At 34.5% G+C, this 27,310-nt stretch overlaps 2 protein-coding genes and 1 pseudogene across 2 annotated transcripts; 2 read left to right on the forward strand and 1 right to left on the reverse strand.

Moving 5' to 3' along the window:
• Positions 1-277: 277 nt before the first annotated feature.
• LOC18601999 (non-specific lipid-transfer protein 2) lies at positions 278-868 on the forward strand. Its single transcript, XM_007033131.3, has one exon. It carries the CDS (start codon positions 327-329, stop codon positions 681-683), a length of 357 nt encoding a protein of 118 aa, XP_007033193.2. The 5' UTR covers positions 278-326; the 3' UTR covers positions 684-868.
• A 5,924-nt stretch (positions 869-6,792) lies between these two features.
• Positions 6,793-7,038, reverse strand: LOC148763247 (protein transport protein Sec61 subunit beta pseudogene; annotated as a pseudogene).
• Positions 7,039-15,177: 8,139 nt separating this feature from the next.
• On the forward strand, positions 15,178-16,873 carry LOC18602002 (putative glutamine amidotransferase GAT1_2.1). The gene is made up of 4 exons (XM_018118873.2): positions 15,178-15,310; positions 15,405-16,135; positions 16,221-16,373; positions 16,480-16,873. The coding sequence occupies exons 1-4, from the start codon at positions 15,235-15,237 to the stop codon at positions 16,738-16,740; spliced, it is 1,221 nt and encodes a 406-aa protein (XP_017974362.1). The 5' UTR covers positions 15,178-15,234; the 3' UTR covers positions 16,741-16,873.
• Positions 16,874-27,310: the final 10,437 nt, after the last annotated feature.

The raw sequence follows: 27,310 nt of genomic DNA on the forward strand, positions 1-27,310 counted from the left end.
CCAAACATGCACTTAAAATATCCAAATCAATAGACATTAAATCTTTGTCTTTTAATTTTATATTATTTACACATAATATCATTATTTATGTTTTTGATTTCTACCGACCGTGCTGGTCTCTTAGGCAAGAAATAGTACACGTGGCATCATTTTAACACATGTCCGTCCACTTCAAGATTTGTAGATGTGGGGTCCACCTTCTTCAATTCCACAAAGGATCTTTAAACCCGGAAAGCTTGAGTCACTGACACCCGTAAATCATGCCCTAAAGTCTCAGCAGTTACCATTTCCATCCTCTATAAATTGGGCCGAAGCTCATTCTCAAAATGCACCAAACACCATTAGCTTTCTTTATTGTATTTTCACGAGTATTAGCACTTTGGTGGGAGAAAATGAAGGTGGTTTCGGTTGTTGCCTTGTGTGTGGTGGCACTGGTGGTGGTGCTGCTTTCAGGTGAAACACGCACGGTGGAGGCAGTGAATTGCAGCCCCTCGGAGCTCACCTCATGCTTGCCGGCTATCACGTCGTCGTCGCCTCCCTCAACCACTTGTTGCAGCAAGCTGAGGGAGCAGAAGCCATGCCTTTGCGGGTACCTTCAGAACCCCAATCTCAAGCAGTTTGTTAACAATCCCAACGCCAGAAAGGTTGCTAGCACTTGCGGCGTGACATACCCTCAGTGTTAAAAACCTTGCTTAATTATAGCATGTGTTGGCAGCATAAGATTGTGTAGCTCGAGCCTCGAAAGTAGTGTTCTAAATAAGCGAATAATGATGAGATGAGGGCAATATTCCTACTTGTATAAAGTGGAAAAAGCTCATATATAGTCTAGAGTCTTTATTAATAATATAAGAATGATATTTGGTATTTACATTCTATGTTGTGAATTATGATTTGATGTTTCTCCATGAAATACACAACCACCGTTGCCTGGACCACCAGTTGTTTCACGAGCCATCAGCCATCTGCAATTGTAAGACTCGATCACCTGATGGATAGCCATCTGTGAATCACGTCCGATCAACTTAAGTACTCTTCTCCTTATTTCAGGACAAATATATAGAGCTATTTTTGTTCCTTTTTGGGTTTATTTAACAATTCCCAAATAGTGTTTGATAAAATAAATAACAAATTTATAACATTTAATTATATTTTTTGTTATGAGTGGTTCAATTATCAAATTGTCAAACACTTTTATATTTTCCATTTTAGAACATTTTAGTGAGTCAAGCTGTAATTCAATAATACCAGCATTTTAGATTTTCATAAAATTAGCGATGGAAGTATGGATTCAAATTATGGCTTGGGAACCACAAAAAGATTTGCAACTATATACATATGATAATTATTTTTTTCATACATCATCTATGAAACATTGAAATTGTAAAAATATGTTTAACTGATTGTCACGTATATATCCATTTATTACATGTCAATAATTTTATTTAATATTGACTTATTTTTTGTTAAATGAATATGTGACAATCAATTAAATTTGTTGGCAATTTTTTAGGTTTCATTATTGGAACGTATGATATTAATATTACTAAAAATGTTAAATGTCAATTTTTAAATTTATTATTTATTTGATTGGACTAGTTACTAAAATGTATTCTGTACAGATACGCAGCATGGTTAAAAAAAAAAAAAAAGGTCCGTCCATCAGAGCACCACTCAAACATCCGGGGCAAACAACAGACGCACCCAGAAATTCAAAAAGCGCTTTAATGAACCTCATCACGCATCAAAAAACTAGCGCATTAGAAAGATCATTAGTCAGAAGGCCCTCCTTATCGTGCCTTACCGTTCCCAACTCTTTCGAGCAATATAAACAACAGACCAACCCAGAATCCAAAAAGCAAAGCACAGCTGAAGCTTACCAAGCTGGAAGACAAAGCAATCCAATGGTTTCAATGAACTGCCAACACATAAATTTTCAGAGGAAGCTCGGAAAACAGGGGAAGTCATAGAACAAAGAACCAACACAGGACCATTTCAGAAGACACAGGACCTAACCATAAAGCCCATTGACATATCATAAGAAAGTCAGAATCCCTACCAAAGCTTTCCTTGCCCAATCTGTAGGCAAAACAGTTTCCAGATATCGGATAGTCCTCAATAGTCCATTTTCTCACCTTGGATTTATACATATACTTATCTTTGTGTGGAAATGTAGATGTTTATATACATACACACATAAGTATTTGTTTAATGATATATATATGTGTCTGTGTGTGATGTATCCCACATCAAAAGAGATTTTGAACTTGTAAGTAAATTCTCCTCTCACCTGATAAATATAACTATTGAGTTAGAAATATGAAGTTGTAACAAGTGATAATCAAAATCTACTCAACCCTTCACTGACCATCTATGCAATTCTCCAAACACTATACCATTGGACTCATATCTTTCAAGATTCACTACGTGGGTAACTATATAATTATAGTGACATTACATGCATGAATTTTTTTTTATAAGAAAAAAATGAGACTTAAAGATAAGTAAGGTAAGCATATGATTAGGCAATACCTTCTCTTCATGAGGATTCCTCGATTATAATAGGACTTTTAATGGTTAAACAAAGCAAACAAAGGTTCTGCCAGTACTTGAGAAGATGAGAAATGATGGTAGATCATTTAAAGAAGGGGTCACTGGTGTACCAATTTGAACAGGGGAGGGAACAAGGAAGAATTTAAATGAGCACATCTCAAGGAACCCAGAAGAGAAGGCAAAGTTTCCCAAACCATAGACGCTCTATGAGAAGGAAAGAGGACAGCACAAAGGTAACCAATTCGTGTCAATCAAAACCATCATCCCGGATGAGAAAATGGTGTGCGTTAAGTCATGCGTAGTTAGGAGACTTAGAAGGGCGACATCATATGCTGTTATTCGAAGGGAACTTGCCAAGGAAGGACTTGAAGCACAGGTTAGACTCCTTGATGTAATGAACGTCTTACTTATTTTTGATGAACGGGAATATATGGAGGCTACCTTGGAACACTACATGGAGGTTTTGGCCACTTGGTCCGTGAATGTGACTTCTTTAGCTTCTGCCCAGAAAAGGGAGAAAGGAGTTTGCACCAAACATCATGAGGTTCCAGTACAGGTTTGGCACCCAAATACTTTCAGGGCCACTGGTGAATGTTGGGGTGATTTTGTGGGGGTGGATAAGAGAACCTTTACAAGTGAAAGATTTGATTAGGCCTTCATGCTGATTAAAGCAAAATCTAAAGCTCACATCCCAAGCAAAGCTTTTGTTGAAGTTGAAGGAAAAACATTCACCATTGTAATGAGCATAGAAGGTTTGGAAGGTTGTTGCCCACTTGAATGCTACGGCAAAGGCAACGAGATAATAATGGCAAAAGAGGTTAGATGGCTGTCGATGGAAAGGAAGGGAGGAAGCCACGATGAGGAAAGAGAAAGGATGAAAGAGAAAGGATGACGGTAATGGAAAGTGAGCGAGACAGGTTAACCATTAACCGTGGCGATCAAAATCGAGGTTTAGACAAGCTGGCCACTTCAGACCTTTTCAAATTAAAGCTAGAACAGGGGGACAATGCAGCGGAAACAAGGGACAAGAAATTACAAAAGCAGATGACTGACAAGGGAGGCTGCAGGTCAAGTAAAAACGAACCGAAAGCTGATAGGGTCAGTGGGAAAGAAAGAAATATGAGGGATTTGGGTGGGTCCAAGGCGAGACCTGCGAGTGGTTTATTGAATGATGAAAACAGAGAAGAAGAGTGGGCAAAAGACGTGTTCACAAAAGCAAGAAGAAAAAGCAAGTCGGTGGTCAAACGGGGGGTCAAGTGGGATCCATGGATGATGAGGTGGCCTTTATTACTCCAAGCCCAAGACAAGAAAAGATGGAATTTAAAGTGGAGCCCGCTGAAGGGAAGTGAGTTAAAAAGGCCAAGCCCAATTCAACATAAATTAGGAAATGAATTCAATAAGAGTAATGATATGGGTAGTTCTAAAATTAAAGGAAAGGGTCTGGGCCGAGAACTTAAAGGTTCAGAGATTATATCTGAAGACGAATACCCAAATCAAGAAATTGATGATGGGCAAAGCCTTGTGAAGAATAGTCCTAAGGGAACAAAACAGGAGATTGGTTGAGAAATAGAAATGGAGCACTTTGTGCCGAATAAAATAGGAAAAATTGGGTGCCAAATAGGGGAACTTCAAGATGGAAAAATGGAGGGGAAAATTGGGCTACAAAGCTAGTCTTCTTATGTTACTAGAAGTCTTCCATCATCGTGATTCAAGATTTATGATGACACACTAGCTTGTGAGATCTCAATAAACTATCGATTTTTAAAAAAACATATGATTAGGTAATAAAATGTTAAAATTTGTTAAAAAAATTGATTAGCATAAACTCTATAAATTTATCTATCTTAACACGTGCTTTAATTTTTCAGTAGTATTATATTATTATTGTACTATTATACAAGCTATTTTACAATAGTTTATCAATCTGGTTAAGAAATTGATTGATAGATAAAATATATTATTATTATATATAACGTTGTGGAGTTTTTAAACATACAAACATATATTTTTCACAATAATTGTCAAGTTTTTTCTTCTCTTTTTAGTTTTGTTATACCAATCAAGTGTTCATTTAATCATTATATAAATAGATTAATTTTTGTAAATATAATCCAATGGACATATGACAAGTCCTCTAATCTTGTTTGTAAAATTTAAAAATTTTAATATCAATGTATAGAATAATTTTCGTCAAATAAATAGATGAGATATATCATGTGACATTTGAAAGCGAATGAATGGACGGTCCATGCATGTTAAAGAAAAAATATTAAAAAAATGGACACCACAATTTTCATTATGGTCCCTAGAAGTTGTGCCGTTCAAATCACTTTTAAATTAATTTAGTGCGAGATACATTAGTCTCAATTTATTTTATATTTTACCGTGAAACAATTTTCAACTATAGCCCTCATTTCTTCTATCATGTTTTTCTACACATTTTTTTTTTCAGAAAAAGATATTTATATTATGAAATAAAAAATTCATAAAAAAGAAATACAAATGGAGCAGAAAAAAACAACGCTTCCCTCCATGACTCCCTCTTTCCTTTCTTAGATATATATATTAGAAAATATAAAGGTTCATAACTATCCTTTTCTTTAAAGCAACTAACATTCGACAACCTTAAAATCCTATGTTATCACCTTCCTATATTTAACTTGTCACCGTTTCAGGGCACTTGATGATTTGGGAAATTGTGAAAAAGAACAAATACTTTTTGTTGAACAACTAGTTTCTATTTGAATTGAATGTCTATATTCCAAGATGATAGACTAGGTATATTAAATTAATTAAAAATAACTCTAATCTATCCCAATTAATAAAAACAATTTAAAATGGATAATAGCTATGAAGTTAATGTTTTACTACTGAACACATAATACACAGTCCATGTTTAAGAAGCACATGATTTTTTCATGAGAAAATTATGAGGAATAACCCTCTTGATAAAACGATTTTAAAAGTCATCATCAAAATGAATTTAACTGTTCTTAGTCAAAATTCGTTATAAGATGATAAAATGTGCTTAAAACTATTTCAAACAAATTAAATACTCTTAATTTTTCTCTCCCATCATTCGTTTGTTGTACTCCCCATTCTACTGTGCTCTTTATTTTTCTCTCTCGTCATCTAGCTCTCTCTAATTTTACCACCATGATCATGTCTTTATATCTCTCGTCATTTTGCCAAATCGTTATTGATTTACAAATCAAAGAGTATAATATGAAAAGTAATAACATATTCTTAGATTTATTAGTTTACATTCACAAAACCTTATCGTCTATCTACAGACTAAAAAGCATGGCATGGTTAGTAATAACAGGTTCTTGGATTTATTGGTGTTGAGTTTTTTAGTTATTCAAGTCTGGTAGAATATGCCTTAGCATGTAACAAAGTGATTCATGCTTTGGTGTGCAACGCTTGATGCTAAAGTTTTGGTCTTGACATGTAACATCTGGTACTGAAGCTTTGACCTTGGCATGTAAAATTTTTCACTTTGGCTTTGGTGCGTGTAACATTTGGTGCTCAAGCTTTGGTCTTGGCATGTAACATTTGGTACTAAAGCTTTGACCTTGGCGCGTAACATTTACCGTTGAAGTTTTGGTGTGTAACATCTTCTACTTTGGCTTTGATGTGTAATATCTAGTGATAAAACTTTGCCCTTGGCATGTAACATTTGGTGCTAAAGTTTTGATCTTGACGTATAACATTTGCTACTAAAGTTTTGGTGTGTAACATCTTCTGCTGAAGCATGTAACATCTGCTTAGGTTGCAATGTTGTTTTGTTTTTCTTTTTTGTTATTAAATATGACGTATAACTTGTTCTTTTGTATTTCACTGCAATATAAACTCTTGGAATTAAAACGTGTAACAAGTTTTTTTCAACTGTAACATTATTTTTTTAAACATAGCATGTAACTTGTTCTCTATCGTTGTATTTCACCGAGACATAAACTTTTGAAGTTAAATACTTTCACATCTAGAATCAAAAAGGAATTTGACAAGAATATGAATATGTATTGAAAAATTATTTAACAGATGAAATGAATTTAGATAAAAAGATATTATTCAAAATCCTTTAATTTGGATAATTAAGTTTTTGTTTATTTTATTTGTTTTTTTAGGTAAAAAAATTAAAATATACTGATATTATAAAAAAGGAGAGAGAAATTGAATCCATTAGAGCACAATTGAAAATCAGCAAATTGGAACTTAATTTTGCTAATGTTAATACCCTTTTCAAGCCTCTTTACAAACAAAGTACAACTTGCCCATGATATGGAGAATAGCAACAAAAGCAATGAAATCAATGCTCATGACAAGCATGACATTTGGGGTGATCCTGAGCCCTACTCCATCATCTGTGTAAAATTGAAGCATAGTCCCGGCAATCCCTCCGTAGGCCGCATTGCTTGTTGTTCTCCTCCTCCTCATGCCTGCAGCTGCGGCTACACTTCTTCTTGGTGGAGCTACTCTAGTTGCCATTTCTAAGTTGACTCAAATTACATATCGTGTAATTTGAGTATAAAGAGATTTCATTAAAAACAATTTTATTCAAAAAATTTTTCTCTTGATTATAAATAATTAAAATTAAAAAAATAATTATTTTTAAAAATAACTTATTTTTTAAGAGTAAAAATAAAATGGTCCCTTTTTCCATCTCTTCCATTCGTTGGCTGAAGCTATATAAGAAAAAGCAAAGGTGATAGTAAGCTATATCAATCAATTATTACTCCTCCAGGTATAGAAAGGGAATTTGATTTCATCAACTGTGACTTTCTCATTATTAAAAGATCGTCCTTCAGATGGACACAGTTTTTTTTTTTTTGAAAAGTCACATGGACACGGTTGAACCACTATCCACCTATCTTTAAATACTTTAAATTGAATTTTTTATAGACATTTTTTGAGTGTTTCACTGCCGTTTCCCTCGTTTCTTGGGGCATTTGCTTCAAATTTTTCCAGATATTAATTAATCTCAAGTTCTAATAGAATGGAATAACTAGTAATTTACTCATAGAAGCGATAAATATAGTTTTACTTCTAACTTCATCATAATATGCAATATAGTCTTAAACGTATCAAAATGACCCATTAAGTCCTAAAATGAAATCCACAAATTATTTACCAATTAACTCTTGTTAATTTGTATAGTAATAAGCTAGTGTGACATGATTTTATAATTTTTCCTAACTTTACACAAATTTAATTATTCCATCCACCGGAGGCATTACTTTTAATTAGGTTTAATCTTGTGTTTTCTGGCAGTTCCAGTTTCAATTGTTTTATAACTTTATACAAATTGTTTGCTAAGCTAAGATTGTTTCTTTTCCATTTTTTCCTCGAATTGGGCCTAAAAATATGTTTCTACCTTGGATATATAGTAATACTCTAACAATCTGATTCAATAAACGATAGTTTTTGGCCCTATGGAGTTATATATATTTGCATTTATAGTATTAATATATGGCTAAAATTTGTTTCCTTGTTCAGGGATTAGACATGCATGTACATTACCAGTTCTCATTTCACTTTGTAAAGTAAATATGTGACAACTGAAAATTTAGGAAGAAAGCATAAGCTTGAAGAAAACTTCAAGTAAATACATATCTAAGTACATTATACACCCTATTTATAAGAAATTCCAAAGGTGTGTATTATTTTTATTTATTAAAGTCATCTAAAAATTTTGTGGTATTATTAATTTTTAAGTATTACTATCTTGAACCAGTTTTTGCATATCTTATATTTTGAGTTTGAAGATGTTAAATCGACAACTGTTTTATATAAATTAACATTGTTAATGTGAATATGAAAAAAAAATTATTGAAGGATACACGAGAGATAGTAAGAGTTTTTTTTTTTTTTTTCTGGAGAGCTTTGTTTTCATTAAATCGATACAGCCAGCATGCCAAAATCAGTCTTAAGCCTGTCTGACTTAAGACTTTTAATGGCATAAAAGACTCCTGGTTTTGGATAAACAGAGTTATGTACACTTGCTCTTAAGGTGTCTCTGCCCTACAAAACCAAATGGCAGCCTAACTCAAAGCGGCAAAAGACCTCTTTGCAAACTTCTAGAAATAAGAGAATTAAGTCAATGACTTTATGAAATTAAAATCTCAACCAATCATAATTATTAGACAACGTATTAACGGTGCAATGGTTTGGTAGCTAACTTGTTGCATTCGTCTATCTGCATTAGGCATTGAAAATGGCCTGTAACTGCTGGTTGTAATCAATGTCTTACGATCTTTGGTCGAGAACAGATGACGAAGCTATGGCTTTAAAGTTTTGAACACCATTACAAGTAAAAGCTACGGCTACGAGGACAACTTCATCCAACGGGCGTGGTTTGGGAAGCTGCATTTAAACACGTGTGGTAAGGAAGCTTATCCAAATGAATATGGTGGAGTTGATTATGTTACAGGAAAGGATAACAGTGCAGTGAGTGGATTTAGAACTTCGTTGTTGTGTCAGACTCCATTGTTGCTATCTCTTGGGTGTGAAAACAAACGGAAGAGGAAGACCATGAAAACTATGGCGTATACTTAATGAAATTGACAACCTATACTATGGGGAGCGTCACATTAAGTCATTTTTTTTTCAAGGAGGTTAATACTATGGCAGACTTCACTAGCCAGGTTTGGTGTTGATCATAATGAAGTGTTTTTCCTTGGTGGTAGATTCTGTTGTCATGGTTGTTTTGATTGGGTGCCCAACTCTGCTCAGTTGCTATAATGGGTGATTTTTTTACAATTGAATGGAGATTTTTTCGGCACTGCTGTCGGCTATTTTTGGAGGAGGTTTCTTTATCAGTTATGGCCTTTTATTTATTTCTGTATCTAGATTGTATGTGAGAGTCAGAATCTGGCGTGTGTGTGTGTGTTTTTCTTGTTAGTTGAGGCCTTGTTCGGGTCTATGGATGCCAATGGCTAGCCGGATGGTGCTATTTCGTACAGCAGCCTTGGCTTCTTTCTTTTCTTGGCTATATTTAAGAAGAGAGAAAATTATGAGAGATAATATTTTTCATAAGTCCAATTTAAAAATATTACTCACTATAATTTTAACTATTTTTAGTCAATTTTTGACATGCTTGACAACAATACCCTTTAAACAATTTCAGACAAATTAAAATGATTTCGGTTTTCTCTATTCCATCATCCAGATAAAAATTTTAAAATTAAATCTAAATTTCTCACTCTTACCAAATATTGTCTGTCTCACCATCCAGCTCTTTCTTGCAATCCCAAAGAGTAGAGATGGTATTAAGATATATGTTTTAGGTTCTTGGATTTATTGGTTTATATTCATAGAACTCCAAAGTTGAGGGATTGAAATTGATTAGACATATCTGTAAATTAGAACACTGTATGATTTGGGTAATTTAAAATTGATTACGAGCAAGCAAATGAATTAGTTATTAGGTATTGCATTACTGGTTTTTGGACATTATGTCATTGGTTTTTAAGTATTGTGATATTGGTTTTTAAGTATTGCGTGACTTAATCGTTGCGTCTCTAGTTTTTAGACATTGTATGACTGGTTTTTAGGCATTACGCGACTGATTTTTAGGCATTGCGTGACTAGGTTGTAGGCATTGTGTGACTGATTTTTAGGTAATGCCTAAGTCACACAGTGTTGAAAAACTAGTCACACAATGCCTCACTAACTAATCATGCAATACCTATCAACTAGTCACGCAATACTTAAAAATTAGTCACGCAATACCTAAAAATTAGTTACGCAATACCTAAAAACCATTTACGCAATGCTTAAAAACCACTAAAACTATTGAATTCCATTTAACAAAATCAATAACTTCAAATAACATACCATATTCCATTTAATAATATAATCAACGAATGTGCTTATTTGAGAAAGAATGCTTAAAATTCTTAAAGGTTTTTCTTAATGTATCAAAAATCACTCCAAAATACTTAAAATGCTCAAAATGTTTAAAAGTTTTTCTTCGTGTATCAAAAATCACTCCAAACTACTCAAAATGCTTACAAGTTATTCTTTCTGACAAGAAATACTCTAGAAGTGAATGGTCTGGTGAGTAAAGGTCAAAGGATATGAGTCGGTTTGAGGCGCGGATCTAAATATATGGGTCGGTTTCATTAAGGGTAATTTTTTTCAAAATTAATTTTTCTTGACTAAAAATAGTTAAAATTATAGAGAAAACTATTTTCAAAAACACCTTATATATGGGTGTATTTTTAAAATGAATCCTTAAAAAGATGTATACTTCACTATCTATTAATGAATGATCAAATTTGACTAAGAAAAAAAAATTATACTATACATAAAAGGAAGTTTCAACGAGACTTTCACATTTGGTCACATGGAGGTTTTAAGACGGATTGTGAAGCTTGAACAAGGCTTTCAATACGACTCTTAACGTGGACCCTAGAGGAGGAGAGTTGTGATATGTTTGATGGGTGGGCTGCATCCTGAGAAGTATAAGTTGGGCGGGTTGTGTGCAACGCACAAGTTTACCTTTAGTAATAATAATATTAACCTCACAGCAACAAGAGCTTCTTCTTTAAAGTTATAACAAATCATGTGGACAGCATCAAATCCAATATCTCTTTAAAGTTATAACGAAATACCAACATCAAAATGCTTAAAATGCTTACAAGTTTTTCTTTCTGACAAGGAATACTCTAGAAATGAATGGTCTGGTGAGTAAAGGTCAAAGGATATGAGTCGGTTTAAGGTGTGGATCTAAATATATGGGTCGGTTTTATTAAAGGTAATTTTGTCCAAAATTAATTTCTCTTGGCTAAAAATAGTTAAAATTATAGAGAACACTATTTTCAAAAACACCTTATATATGAGGTGTATTTTTAAAACGAACCCTTAAGAAGATGTATACTTCACTATCTATTAATGAATGACCAGATTTGACTAAGAAAAAAAATTTATACTATATATAAAAGGAAGTTTCAATGAGACTTTCACATTTGGTCATGTGGAGGTTTTAAGAGGGATTGTGAAGCTTGAACAAGGCTTTCAATATGACTCTTAATGTGGACCCTAGAGGAGGAAAGTTGTGATATGTTTGATGGGTGGGTTGCATCTTGAGAAGTATAAGTTGGGCGGGTCGTGTGCAACGCACAAGTTTACCTTTAGTAATAATAATATTAACCTCACAGCAACAAGAGCTTCTTCTTTAAAGTTATAACAAATCATGCGGACAACATCAAAACCAACATCTCTTTAAAGTTATAACGAAATACCAACATCAAAATGCTCAAAATGCTTACAAGTTTTTCTTTCTGACAAGGAATATTCTAAAAATGAATGGTCTGGTGAGTAAAGGTCAAAGGATATGAGTCGGTTTGAGGCACGAATCTAAATATATGGGTCAGTTTTATTAAGGGTAATTTTATCCAAAATTAATTTCTCTTGGCTAAAAATAGTCAAAATTATAGAGAAAACTATTTTCAAAAACACCTTATATATGAGGTGTATTTTTAAAATGAACCCTTAAGAAGATGTATACTTCACTATCTATTAATGAATGACCAGATTTGATTGAGAAAAAAAAAATTATACTATATATAAAAAGAAGTTTCAACGAGACTTTCACATTTGGTCAGGTGGAGGTTTTAAGAGGGATTGTGAAGCTTGAACAAGGTTTTCAATACGACTCTTAATGTGGACCCTAGAGGAGGAGAGTTGTGATATGTTTGCTGGGTGGGCTGCATCGGGTCGTGTGCAACGCACAAGTTTACCTTTAGTAATAATAATATTAACCTCACAGCAACAAGAGCTTCTTCTTTAAAGTTATAACAAATCATGCGGACAACATCAAAACCAACATCGCTTTAAAGTTATAACGAAATACCAAATCATGTAGACAACATCAAAACCGACATCTCTTTAAAGTTATAACGAAATACCAAATCATGCAGACAACATCAAAACTGACATCTCTTTAAAGTTATAACGAAATATCAAATCATGGTATAAACAAAAGAAAATGGAGGTGATAGTGAAGGCGAGCTTAATGCTGCAATTAGGGTAGAGCAAACAGTTATTTCAGTTAGTTCAATTTTCGATATCTAATAACCAAATTAACTGAACTCATGTTTAAAAATAATTGAAACCGAACCAAATTTTATAAATAACCAAACTAACCGAAACCAAATTAATTTGGTTAGTTCAGTTCGGTTTTCAAAAATCAATTAGGGTTATAAATAAATTTGTATATATTTATTTATGTTGCTTTTTTTTATAAATCAATACTACAAAAATATTAAAAATGATGATAAACAATTAGAATAAATAAGATGGATACTCATACAAACAACAAATAATTAAAAAACATGAATAAAAATGACAACAAATAGGTTATTATTTATTTCCTATTCGAAAATCCCATTATACCCTTATTCAAATTCGGTTAGTTCGATTAAGAAAATTTATAACTGAAACTACCCTAACCGAACTACCTGAAGAACCAAATTAATTGAATCGAAAAAACCGAACTCACTTCAATTCGGTTTGATTTTTCAGTTAGATTTGCATTTACACACCCTTAGCTACAATATCAGCATTATATGACATAAAATGACAAAAAACGTTTTAACTAATAAAAGTTAATCAACCATTAGTTATAAGGACCTATTTGATTCAAAATAAAAATATAAAAACTTGATTAAATGCAATAAAAGAATAAAAAATTATTTAAATTTTTTTGAATAGTTTAAATTTTTTTAAATATTATGTATTTTTAAAATATATTATTTAAAATACTTTTAGTAACATTTTTTATATATTTTTTGTAACACTTTTAAATTTGAATGCCTTGTACAAATTTTTATCAGTATTACCATTATAATTAAAATGTAGTTATGAAAATTATATGCACTAATAAAAATGTAACTTTAATATATTATTATCAGGCTTATAAAAAAAATATATATTACTATCGGTTTCAAACTATTTCGGGCGAGACATGACCTAAGATTTGGCCCAAATGTCATTTAAAATTTTCCAAATGTGAGACGTATCAGGGCTAGCACACCACCACATGCATGTGCCAAATAGGAATGGGAATCCCCTGCCCCTAGTTAGTGCCCCTATTGGTTCCCCTTCTTTAATTTAATGCTAAGTGCCTTTTAAGTTTTAATTGAATGATAAAAGTTAGGTAACGGTGTTAAGTATGGAAATCCCCTGCCCCTAGTTAGTGCCCCCATTGGTGCCCCTTCTTTAATTTAATACCAAGTGCCTTTTAAGTTTTCATTGAATGATAAAAGTTAGGTAACGGTGTTAAACCTTAAAGGTACTAGGTTAGCTAATAGTGTTATAAAACTCTCACACCAATGGGGGCACTAATTAGGGGCAGGGGATTTCCATTCACTATTTAGCAAATGGAAATCTCCTGCCCCTAACTAGTGCCCCCATTGGTACCCCTTCTTTAATTTAATGCCAAGTGTCCTTGAATGATAAAAGTTACTTAACGGTGGTAGAACTAAACGGTACTAGGCTAACTAATAGTATTATATATAAAACCCTCGCCGCTAGTCATTGGGCTGTTGTAATACCTCAGGCTAGCTAAAGAGGCATTGCTTTTACGATCAGGAAACTCCTTTTCAATGATAACGTTGCTGCTTATAGAAAACAAAGAAGGATTAGATTGTTGGAAGAGAGAACCCAGATTTGGTCATTTATGGAGGCTATTTTGCTTCATTATCATCGTTCTGTCATCGTCGTTTCTCATTTATTTTCCTAGTAAAATTAACAATGAAAAATAAATTAAAAATAGACAAGAAAATTCATATTTTGTAGAAATTTAGACAATAAAATGAAGGGTTACTGTAAAACGTGATCTTTAAAGGATTTAGGAAATTAACCAAATTTATTTATGGGTCTTTAAATGTGGGTCTCGTGCAAAGGATGCCACACCTTTTTTTTATTTTTTTCTCATCAATTTTCTTGAAATAAATAATAGTATTTTGAATCTTTTTCTCCTTTCATTTTTTTTATTTGCTATAAAGGATCTGTTTCATTCCTTAATAACATGTTCTTGATCATGACTGATGCATTGAACTCTCTATCTTAAGAACTTTTGGAATTTTCTTTTGAACCAAGTATTTTCTAGAGCATTTGCTTGTTCCTCAAAGCACCATATATGTTGTAACATGGAAGGTGACCTCCCTTGTTTCTGCTTTTTAGGTAAGTCACATTTTCAGAATCAAGACCCAATTTTTCTTTAAGGATTTCCATCAGCCTTTAATTCCTAGTGCTATAAACGACCAAATCTAGATTATCTTTTCCAATAATTCGATCCTTCTTTGTTTTCTCTAAGCAACAATGTTGTCGTGGAAAAGGAGTTTCCCGATTGTAAAAGCAGTGTCTCGTTGGCCAGCTCGAGGTATTCCAAAAGTACAGCAACAAGCGGTGAGAGTTTTATAACACTATTAGCTAACCTAGTACCTTCAAGGTTTAACACCGTTACCTAGCTTTTATCATTCAACTAGAACTTAAAAGGCACTTGGCATTAAATTAAAGAAGGGGCACCAATGGGGCACTAACTAGGGGCAGGGGATTTCCATTCGGGTTGCATAGTCTATAAATAGGAGAGGAAACAATTATTGCCAAGCACTTTCATATAATTTTCAATCTATCTAGCTATCCTTGAAAGATTAGCATTTTCTCTTCGTCCCCGTCATGGCTAGTCTCCCTCCTCGCGTTCTAATAGTCTCTAGAAGAACTGTTCGCAAGAACAAGTTTGTTGATTTCATCGGTAATGTTCTCCAGCTCTGAATTTTCATTTTGATTCCAGTTTCCTGAGGCTATGTTAACTAACAACATGAGAACACTGCTTTCTTTTTGCACAGGTGAATATCATCTTGATCTAATAGTAGGATATGGAGCAGTTCCTGTCATTGTTCCACGAGTTTCAGGGCTTGATAACTTGTTAGATAGCTTCAAGCCGTTCCATGGAGTTCTTCTATGTGAAGGAGAGGACATTGACCCTTCTCTATATGAAACCGAAACATCTAGCCTTTCAGCGGAAGAGTTAGAAGAAATCAAGAAAATGCATGCTGGTGACACTGCCATTGACAAAGAAAAAGACTCTATTGAACTAAAACTTGCAAAGCTTTGCCTTGAAAGGAATATACCATATTTTGGAATTTGCAGGGGTTCACAGATTTTAAATGTGGCATGTGGGGGAACCCTCTATCAAGATATAGGGAAAGAGCTGCCTCAGAAATTTCCTGAAGTTCAAAGTGTTAGCCACATGAACTATGACAACTATGACGGACATCGGCATGTGATAAAGTTGGTGGAAAATACCCCACTTTATCATTGGTTTAAGAAATCGATGAACAAGAAAACTATGGAGATTTTTGTGAATAGTTATCATCATCAAGGAGTTAAACAATTGGCTAGACGCTTTGTCCCTATGGCTTTTGCACCTGATGGTTTGATTGAGGGATTCTATGACCCAGAAGCATATAATCCTCAGGAAGGTAAGTTTCTGATCGGTCTACAGTTTCATCCCGAGCGAATGCGACTTCCGGGTTCAGAAGAATTTGATTATCCAGGCTGTGCAACTGCTTATAAGGTAATATGATATAAATTTTCTCATGATCAGACACTGAAGATATGGAGAAATGTATAAACTTAATTTTATGAAACGACCTCTTCAGGAATTTGTGGGAGCAGCTATTGCATATCAGAAGAAGCTTTTCAAAACCAGTACAGCTCAATCAAGAAATGAAGAAGAGGAAAATAATTGCTCGAAGTTCTCACTTCGTCCATCAAAACAATTTACAGTGCTAGATGAGGCTAAATTTCTTAAGGTGCCACAAGAAACAAATTCAATAAACCTTTTGTTGCTTACAAAGATCAATTGATGAATTAGCTGATGGAGTTTTTTTTTCTTTCTTTTTTATCTATTATTTGCAGTCCGAAATGTCCAATGCAACTTTGACTTTCCAAGAAGAGGTTAGGCTAATGGAAGTAGGTGCAACAGTGAGGAATTCATCTTCCTACTTTGATAAAATGAAATCAATCAAAGGGAAAGAAGTTGTAGCAAAAAGGTTGATGGGAAAGATGTCAACAGAACATGTATCTAGCCTCATGTCATTCTACCAAATGATGGGGCAAATCTGTTCAGAAGTGTTACAGACAAAACTACATGGAGATGGCAGTGAACTTAGCTTTTGATTATTTATTTGTTATAAGTTAAGGTCATACCTTATACAGCTGTAGAAACAAGCTTACTCCTTTTTATATATAGTATAGATACCCTGTACCCTTATTAATGTTGTTACTCTTCCCATGCAAAATCAAATGTATTATCAGGCTAATAATCGTATTATATAAATTTTATTTTGTTATGATTATTTTTATGAATATCTATTTAGATTATCTATATCTAGATTTGGATGTAAATTAGATTAGATCAATATTATGATTTATTCTATCTAATCCCTTAGTATTATATTTATTTGTAAATTCTATCAAAATAAGGGATTATTTGCCTATAAATAAGTCATTCACTTCATATGTAAATACACACTTCAAACTTTTTTCCTCTAAATACTTTCTCTTATTTTTCTCTTATAATTGCTCTTTTAAGATTTATTTCATGACACATTATCAGCACGATTCTCTAATCTCTCTAGTTTTGGTATTATTTTGTTTCCATCATTTCCAAGCTATAAAGGATTTCAATGGTTGGTGTTTAATTTGTTGTTGTAACAAATCAAGTGACTTTGATATCTCTTTAGTATATTCATTTCATAAAAATCAACCTTAATATGAATTTTGCTATCATATTATATTTTATCCCTTGATTGAAAAGGGAATTTGCTATTATATAGCTATTAATGTAAAATCATGAATGTTCATTCCCTGAAGTGAATGCGACAAATGAGTTAATAATAAAAAATTATAAATCTGTCCATTCCTTGAAGTGAATGCAACATCATTTGAAAATTATGGTCATAGTAATAAATCCATCCATTTCTTAAAGTGAATGCAACATCATTATAATCGTTATAATAATTTACACTATCGCTATTTTAATTCTAAGAATAATTTCACCACTAGAAGCAGATAGATAATTTTACCATCAAAATTTAAGAATAATTTAACCACCAGAAGTGGATGGATAATTTTTTTCATTAAAAGTAGATGGATCCCTTAACCCACTAACCCACTAAAAATGGATAATTTACCAGAAATGGATCACCCACCAAAAGTGGATGGATACTTGTAACTTACCAAAAGTGGATGAATACTTTCAATCCACCAGAAGTTGATGAATAATGAAAAGAAAAAAATAAAAAGAATATGAAAAATGTATTATCATTGATGTGACATGAAAGATCATTGGTCATATACCTGTTATACATCTTGAATTTTATCAAACATCATTGAAACCTAAAACTTCTTGTGATGATTTTAACCATGGTCAAGTTGATGTAGCACATTAAGATGTTTGTCCACCTTGAAAAAGGAATTGATTATATGATTGGTAATAAAAATATCCATTGTTAATTTTCTTGTCCTGAAAAAGAATTCGTCATTTAATTGGTAATGAAAATATATGAAAATAAGCTTATTAGTAATTGATATATTTTAGTATAACTATATTATAAAAAAAAGAAAAAAAACTATATTATGAAGATACTTTAATATGTTCTTATTATATGTTTTAATTATGTATTTAATGTTTTTTTAATGTTAACTTGTAAGTTTCTCATTGTATATATCTTTTTTTTTTATTGAAGAAAAATATGGATATTCATCTTGTTGGATCCAAGATCTATGATGTAAATATATGCCTGGTAGACATTGCTACAACATACACTATATTAAAAGACAAAAAATATTTTCCCACTTGATAACGGGAAAAACCAATATCAATGCAATATTTAGTAGAACAAGATTAATTGAAGGCTCCGAAAGAGCCAATATTTTACTACCTTAAGGAGCAAAGTTTATAATAGAGGATATATTATTTTCAATGTCTCAAAGAAATTTATTAAGTTTTAAATATATTCATCTGAATGAATATCACATTAAGACAACAAATGAAAGAAACAATTAATACCTCTATATTACATCTATTGTTTCGAGTAAGAAGTGTGTGTTGAAAAAAAAAATTACTCGTTCTATTCTATGGATTTTACTTTACAAATATTAGAATAATTGACACCTATAGTAAACTAGAAGTTTACTAATGGTTTTAAAGTTTGGTATGACTAGTTAAACCATCTTGGATCAATAATGATGCGAGAAATTATTGAAATTAATATGATCATTCACTAAAAAACCAAAAGTTTTTTCAATCTAATGAAATACTCATGTGTTGCTTGCTCTTAAGGCAAATAAATTATACGGTTATCATGTAAAACCCGACCCTATAAATACATGTCATGACATACATGCATTGAGTAGCATGTTATTACGCTAGACAAGCACCTAAGAATAGACGAAACTCGATATTGTACCTAACGGTACACTTAAATTGATTTAACCTCGAACTAGTTCAAATAGGAATTGTAGGATGAAATTTAATATTTTATAGTCCAGGAATGACTAAAAATGATTGTTCGGAGTTCGAGGGTTCATTTGGGGTAAAATTAGAAATTTTGATATTCAAGGGTAAAATCGTCATTTTGCCACCTAAGATAATATCATGGAGTGAAAATTTTGATCAAGATTAACTATTTGGAGTATAATTTAATGATAGGAAGTGAAAAAGTTTAATTCTGGTGATTTTTGGAGTGTAGGGGCAAAATCGTAATGTTGCCACCCACGGACAAAATTTGAGATTTTGAGAGAATTTAGATCAAATTTGACAAATTGGAGAATGGTATGAGTATAAGGGATGAAAAATATGTCTATGGGCAATTTTTCAATTTTGGGGCAAAAATGTAATTTTTGACTTTTACGGGGGCAAAAGTGTAAATTTAAAAAATTACTCCACCGAGACTTTGGATGAGTCTGAGAATTTTATCTAAGCTATGAATATATGAGACAAGTGTATGGTGAAAATTTGGAAACAAATGGATGGAATTTTAAAAATGGGCCAATGGGAAAGTGACATGTGGCATTTTTTTAATGATATAATATTATTTTAATGAAAAGTCAGCCCATTTAAACCCAAATTTTAAGTGCTGGCCGGCCATAAGGAAGAACAAGAGAGGAAATAGAGAGGAAAGGAAGAAAAAAAGAAAAACCAAAGAGAAACAAGAAAATTCAAAGGGAAATTTACGGTTTTCGACCGTTTACGCGTCTAACGGTAAGATTTTTTGATTAACTTGATTTCTACCTTTCCTATGCCTTTATTTCCATTTAGCATGCTTGAGGAGAGAGATCAAAAAGTGATATCAAGGGCTGGACGAAATTCTAGGGGAGAGAAATTGAAATTTTTAGGTTTTGATTTTTAGTTAAATTGATAGTTTTAGTTAGTTAAATGTGTTTAGAAATTAAATTGGGCAAGAAATCATTGAATTTTCACAATACCCACTCTTGGCTGGATGCTCAATGCTGTACAATGATGATGAATTGATTTTATTCTAAGGAAAATGAAGAGAAAATGATGAAAAACGATTAAACGTGATAGAAAAACAAAGTAGAAAATTAACCGACTTAATGTCCCATTTTTGGCCGAATTTTCCAAGGAAGGGAGTGAGCTGATTTTGTTGTTTTTAGAAAGTTATTGGCTGATATTTAATGGTTAGAAATGTTGGAGAGAGAATGAGATGATTTAGAGCTAAAATGGAGCGCGTTAGCAATTTATCGAGCAAAGTGCCAAAAATAGGTTAATACCGTGTTTAAGCCGTTTTAGGCTATTGCATTTCATACCATGCATTAGTATAGGATTTAAGTTAATTATATAGTGATTTAGCATCAATGTGATGAATTGTGTAAATTTTTGTAATGTGTCTAGGAGGAGAGCCTTCCGAAAAAGGCAAAGAAGTTGTACCCGACGAGTAATGATCGGGGCGATTAGAAAGCTTTTAGTTTGTACAAATGGTGAGTAAACTTATTATTATTGTAAATTATCTAGAGTTTATTTTTAAATGCCCTTTATGTATTTTATGAAATGAGAACGAGATTAAAACGGGATTTTTGATGTTTTAGGAATAAATGTGACAAATAAAAATATATTGTATTGATTATGAAATTGAGTAATTGGAGGCTACAAATTGACTTGAAAAATATATATTTTCCTAGGAATGGCTTATGAGAAATGAGTATATGTGGCTATATTTTGTGAATGCATTGGGAAATTTATGTAAGTTGTTTTACTATGCAGGCTGGATAAATAAATAAAAGCCACGTTATACTGTCGAAATTTTATTAAAATTGGTGGGTTAGTCACTGTAGTGACGGGTTTCCGTGGACTGCCTATTAGAGGGGCACGGTAAACCCAGTTATATAGTTACTTCGGTTGTAGAGGCGAGGAGGGTAACTCCCGGGGTAGTATTAGAGCTCACTTCACGTTGAACCCCCACGTGAATGTGTAACTCGGCCAACGCCAAGGGACGACTTGTTTTAAAAATAAAAATGTGTTTCACGTGTGAATATTTTAACACCATTGACGGACTCGGTTAGATGCCTCGGCCAAGGTATCCCCGATGATTAGTTTTGGCTTGAGCCTTGTTTTAATAAAAGACATAAGCCTTAACAATTGTTTTAGTAAATTACAAATATTTTATGGTTTAAGAAATAAATTGAAAACATTATGAAATGGGTTGAAATTTTTTGTTTAAACTTGCCTCCATTTTACTCGCCTTTAGATATTTATGATAATGTCTGTTTACTCATTGGGATTACAAAATCTCACCCAACTCCTTTCCACCCATTTCAGGTTCAGTATAGACTGTAGATAGCTGATCTCATCGAGGACTACCATTGGATCTGCATTTTTCAAACCGTAGGTTCACAGTCCTCTTTACTTTTGTTTATTCGGGGGCCCTCTTGTTATTGTAAATTAAATTAAATATTTTGGCTTACTGTATTTCAGTATGTATAAATTTATTTAGCTTTTACGCTATAAAATTTATTCACGTATAACTCTATAAATATTGTTTTAGAAGAAAATAGAATATTTTCCTTAATATTTCTTTTATTTTCTTATTATTTTCAAATAACCGTAATTTCGTTTTAAATGAAGATTTTAGACTTTTAAACTCATTTTGAATATGAATTATGTGTTTTGTACTTGTATATTACATTTTAGCCAGTTTCGAAATTTTTGAAAAAAAAATGACCAAAATACCCTGTGTGGCAAAAATTTTATTTTGATTGTTTTTGATCTAAAATAGTGTATATTCTCTAAAAACTCGATATTTAACAACAATTGCTCACAGGAAAGGAAAGAAACTGATATGTAAGCCTTGCGGGGTTTCGGTTGGCATTCCGGATAATGAGTGTCAATCAGGGACTTTGCGACGATTGTCATGGGCCTGAAGGAGGTTCCGGGTCGTGACAATTCTATTCGTATCAGAGCTTTTGGTTTTAAAGATAAGAGCTTTTGATTTTAAAGATAAGAGTTTTTGGTTTTAAAGTGGTTTTAAAAAAATTACAATATCAGTGTGGCCCTGGATTAAGTTAAGTTAGGTTGAATAGAATGCATGCATTTTCATATAGAGCCTAAAGTTCCCTAAGCTTGTTCTTTTTCTCTTATAGATTATTATGCCTCCTCAACGCGGACACCCACCTCTCACTAGATCGGTTGGGAGGGGAAAAGGTCGTTCCCAACGTCGTCAGCTAGATGCAGTAGGGGAAGAATCGGCTGTGTCTACCATTCGGGCAGCACCTACTGCTGAGCAGGCCGATAGTCCTCCACATCCTCTACCTCCTCCGCCACCTACGGATATTCCCACCATGCCTACTGAGGCAGCACAGGCATTGGCAGCTTTTTTTACCGTAATGGCTGGTGGAGCTCCGACTGGTTAAGTTCCACCTATAGTACCACCAGTTACTCCTTTAGTTCCACCACCGGTACAAGATGTATCCATTTCCAAGAAGCTAAAGGAGGCTAGACAGCTCGGTTGTGTGTCTTTCACGAGTGAGTTGGATGCCACTGTGGCAAAGGACTGGATTAATCAGGTTTCAGAGACTCTCTCTGATATGAGATTAGACGACGACATGAAGCTGATGGTGGCTACGAGATTATTAGATAAGAGAGCTCGTACTTGGTGGAATTCAGTGAAGTCCCGTTCCACTACTCCTCAGACGTGGTCTGATTTTCTCAGGGAATTCGATGGTCAGTATTTCACTTATTTTCATCAGAAAGAAAAGAAGAGAGAATTTTTGAGTTTGAAACATGGGAATCTAACTGTATAGGAGTACGAGACTCATTTTAACGAGTTAATGTTATATGTGCCGGATCTGGTGAAATCTAAGCAGGATCAGGCCAGTTATTTCGAGGAAGGGCTTCGTAATGAGATTAGAGAGCGGATGACAGTGACTGGTAGGGAGCCGCATAAGGAGGTGGTACAGATGGCTTTACGAGCTGAGAAGCTCGCGACTGACAATAGAAAGATTCGGATTGAGTTTGCAAAAAGGAAGAATCTTGGTATGTCTTCTAGTCAGCCAGTAAAAAGAGGCAAGGACTTAGCGACTTCAGGGAGCACTACTTCTGTTTTGTTGATATCTCCTCGACCTCCATTTCCACCATCACAACAGAGACCTTCGAGGTTTAGCAGATCTGCTATGACTGGTTCTGAGAAGAGTTTCGGAGGTTTTGACAAATGCAAAAATTGTGAGAATTATCATAGTGGGCTATGTAGAGAGCCAACAAGATGTTTCCAATGTGGACAGACGGGTCATATTAGGAGTAATTGCCCACGGTTAGGACGAGCCACGGTAGTTGCATCATCTTCACCAGCTCGCACTGATATACAGAGGAGAGATTCTTCTGAGTTGCCACCGAGACAGGGAGTGGCCATACGGTCCGGTGTGGAGAGTAATACCCCGGCACATCCACCTTCGAGACCACAGACTCATACCTCGACAAGAGTTTTCGCTGTGACGGAAGATGAGGCACAAGTTCGACCTGGAGCAGTGACAGGTACTATGTCTTTATTTGATAAAGATGCTTATGTTTTGATAGATTCTGGCTCAGATAGGTCTTATGTGAGCACCACATTTGCATCAATTGCTGATAGAAACTTGTCACCATTAGAGGAAGAAATTGTAATTCACACCCCTTTAGGAGAAAAGCTAGTTAGAAACAGTTGTTATAGAGACTGTGGGGTAAGGGTAGGCGAGGAAGAATTTAGGGGTGACTTAATTCCTCTAGAGATCCTGGATTTTGATCTAATATTGGGTATGGACTGGTTAACTGCATATCGGGCGAACGTGGATTGTTTCCGAAAGGAAGTTGTTCTTCGAAATTCGGAGGGAGCAGAGATTGTGTTTGTAGGGAAACACCGAGTATTACCGTTCTGTGTAATCTCAACTATCAAAGCTTCGAAATTAGTGCAGAAAGGGTATCCAACTTATTAGGCATACGTGATTGATACTTCAAAGGGGGAACCTAAGTTAGAAGATGTCCCAATAGTAAGTGAGTTTCTTGATATATTTTCTGATGATTTACCGGGACTGCCTCCTGATCGAGAGCTTGAGTTCCCTATTGATTTGCTTCCGGGTACCGCACCTATTTCTATCCCTCCATATAGAATGGCTCTGGTAGAGTTGAAGGAGTTGAAAGTACAATTGCAAGAGTTGGTGGACAAGGGTTTTATACGCCCTAGTATATCTCCGTGGGGAGCACCGATTTTATTTGTGAAAAAGAAAGACGGTACACTTCGGTTATGTATCGATTACCGACAGCTTAACAGAATGACCATTAAGAACAAGTATCCGTTACCGAGGATTGATGATCTTTTCGATCAATTATAGGGAGCTACAGTGTTTTCCAAGGTTGATCTAAGGTCTGGGTATCATCAGTTGAGGATTAAAGAACAGGATGTACCCAAGACAGCGTTCAGGACTCGGTACGGTCATTATGAGTTCTTGGTCATGCCTTTCGGGTTAACTAACGCACCGGTAGCTTTTATGGATCTCATGAATAGGGTGTTCCACCCTTACTTGGACAAGTTTGTTATTGTGTTCATTGATGACATACTGGTTTACTCGAGAGATAATGATGAGCACGCTGCCCACTTGCGTATAGTATTACAAACTTTGAGGGAAAGACAATTGTATGCAAAGTTTTCGAAGTGTGAGTTTTGGTTACAGGAAGTGGTATTCTTGGGACACGTAATATCGAGAACTGGAATATATGTTGATCATAAGAAAGTAGAGGCAATTTTACAATGGGAGCAACCTAAGACAGTGACAGAGATTCGTAGTTTCCTCGGATTAGTCGGTTATTATCGGAGGTTTGTTCAAGGGTTTTCCTTAATAGCAGCTCCTTTGACCCGTCTAACTCGTAAGGGAGTTAAGTTTGTGTGGGATGATGTTTGTGAGAATCGATTTCAGGAGCTAAAGAACCGGTTAACCTTCGCTCCCGTTTTAACGCTTCCTGTTAATGGTAAGGGATTTGTAGTATATAGTGATGCCTCAAAGTTGGGGTTAGGGTGCGTATTGATGCAGGATGAAAAAGTTATGGCTTATGCTTCTAGACAACTAAAGAGGCATGAAGCAAATTACCCTACCCATGATTTAGAGTTAGCAGCAGTAGCGTTTGCTTTAAAAATCTGGAGGCATTACTTGTATGGTGAGCATTGTCGGATATTTACGGATCACAAGAGTTTGAAATATTTGCTCACCCAAAAAGAGCTTAATTTGAGGCAAAGGCGATGGTTGGAGTTGATAAAAGATTATGACTTGGTGATAGACTATCATCCGAGAAAGGCGAACGTTGTAGCTGATGCCTTAAGTCGTAAGTCTTCATCGTCTTTAGCAACACTTCAGAGTTGTTATTTTCCAGCATTAATAGAGATGAAATCTCTTGGGGTCCAGTTGAGAAATGGTGAGGATGGATCCTTATTGGCAAACTTCATTGTGCGACCTTCGTTACTTAATCAGATCAAGGACATTCAGAGGTATGATGATGAGTTAAGAAAAGAAATTCAAAAACTGACCGATGGGGGAGTCAGTGAGTTCAGATTTGGAGAGGATAACGTCTTGATGTTTAGAGATCGAGTTTGTGTTCCTGAGGGAAACCAGTTGAGACAAGCGATCATGGAAGAAGCACATTCATCTGCCTATGCATTACATCCCGGAAGCACCAAGATGTATAGGACTATCAGGGAGAATTATTGGTGGCCGGGTATGAAGCGAGACGTAGCAGAATTTGTAGCAAAGTGTCTCGTATGTCAGCAAGTTAAGGCGGAGCATCAGAGTCCAGCAGGTACACTTCAGTCTTTACCTGTTCCCGAGTGGAAATGGGAGCATGTAACTATAGATTTTGTTTTGGGATTGCCGCGGACACAGAGGGGAAAGGATGCGATCTGGGTGATCGTAGATCGATTGACTAAGTCCGTTCACTTTTTAGCTATCCATAGTTCATACTCTATTGAGAAGCTGGCTCAGCTCTATATAGATGAGATTTTGAGGCTACATGGAGTTCCCGTTTCTATAGTGTCAGACCGAGATCCTCGATTCACTTCTCGATTCTGGCCGAAATTTCAAGAAGCTCTCGGAACCAAATTGAAATTTAGCACTGCTTTTCACCCACAGACGAATGGTCAGTCAGAGAGGACTATCCAGACCTTGGAGGATATGTTACGGGCTTATGTCATTGACTTTATTGGGAGTTGGGACAGACATTTGCCATTGGTGGAATTTGCTTACAACAATAGCTTTCAGTCTAGCATTGGTATGGCACCATACGAAGCTTTATATGGAAGGAAATGTCGTACTCCACTTTGTTGGGATGAAGTGGGTGAAAGAAAGTTAGTGAGTGTGGAATTGATCGAGCTAACTAATGACAAGATCAAGGTTATACGAGAGAGGCTAAAGGTAGCCCAGGATAGGCAGAAGAGCTATGCAGATAAACAGAGAAAAGACTTGGAGTTTGAGATCGATCATAAAGTTTTTCTTAAAGTTTCTCCTTGGAAAGGTAATAATTTGAATACTTTGAAGTATTAAATCTTATTGATTATATTATCATGATAAATTATGGTGTTTTATTGGATAATGAAAGGTGTGATTCGATTTGCGAGGAGGGGAAAGCTTAACCCGAGATATATTGGACCCTTTTGTATCATTGAAAGGATTGGGCCAGTGGCTTACAGACTTGAATTACCCCCGGAGTTAGATCAGATCCATAATGTCTTCCACGTCTCGATGTTGAAAAAGTATGTTCCCGATCCTTCCCACATTCTAGAGACACCACCGATTGAACTGCATGAAGATTTGAAATTCGAGGTGCAACCGGTACGTATTCTAGATCGAAAGGATCGAGTGCTGAGGAATAAGAGCATTCCAATGGTGAAAGTATTGTGGAAGAGTGCTCGAATGGAGGAAATGACATGGGAAGTAGAGCATCAGATGAGGAACCAATACCCGCATCTATTTGTCGAATCTGGTAAGTGAAATTTTGAGGTCAAAATTTTATTTTAAGGGGGGTAGAATTGTAAAACCCGACCCTATAAATACATGTCATGACATACATGCATTGAGTAGCATGTTATTACGCTAGAAAAGCACCTAAGAATAGACGAAACCCGATATTGTACCTAACGGTACACTTAAATTGATTTAACCTCGAACTAGTTCAAATAGGAATTGTATGATGAAATTTAATATTTTATAGTCC

The sequence above is a fragment of the Theobroma cacao genome, chromosome 4 (genome assembly GCF_053813885.1).
Source record: "Theobroma cacao isolate CCN51 chromosome 4, ASM5381388v1, whole genome shotgun sequence".
NCBI lineage: Eukaryota > Viridiplantae > Streptophyta > Magnoliopsida > Malvales > Malvaceae > Theobroma > Theobroma cacao.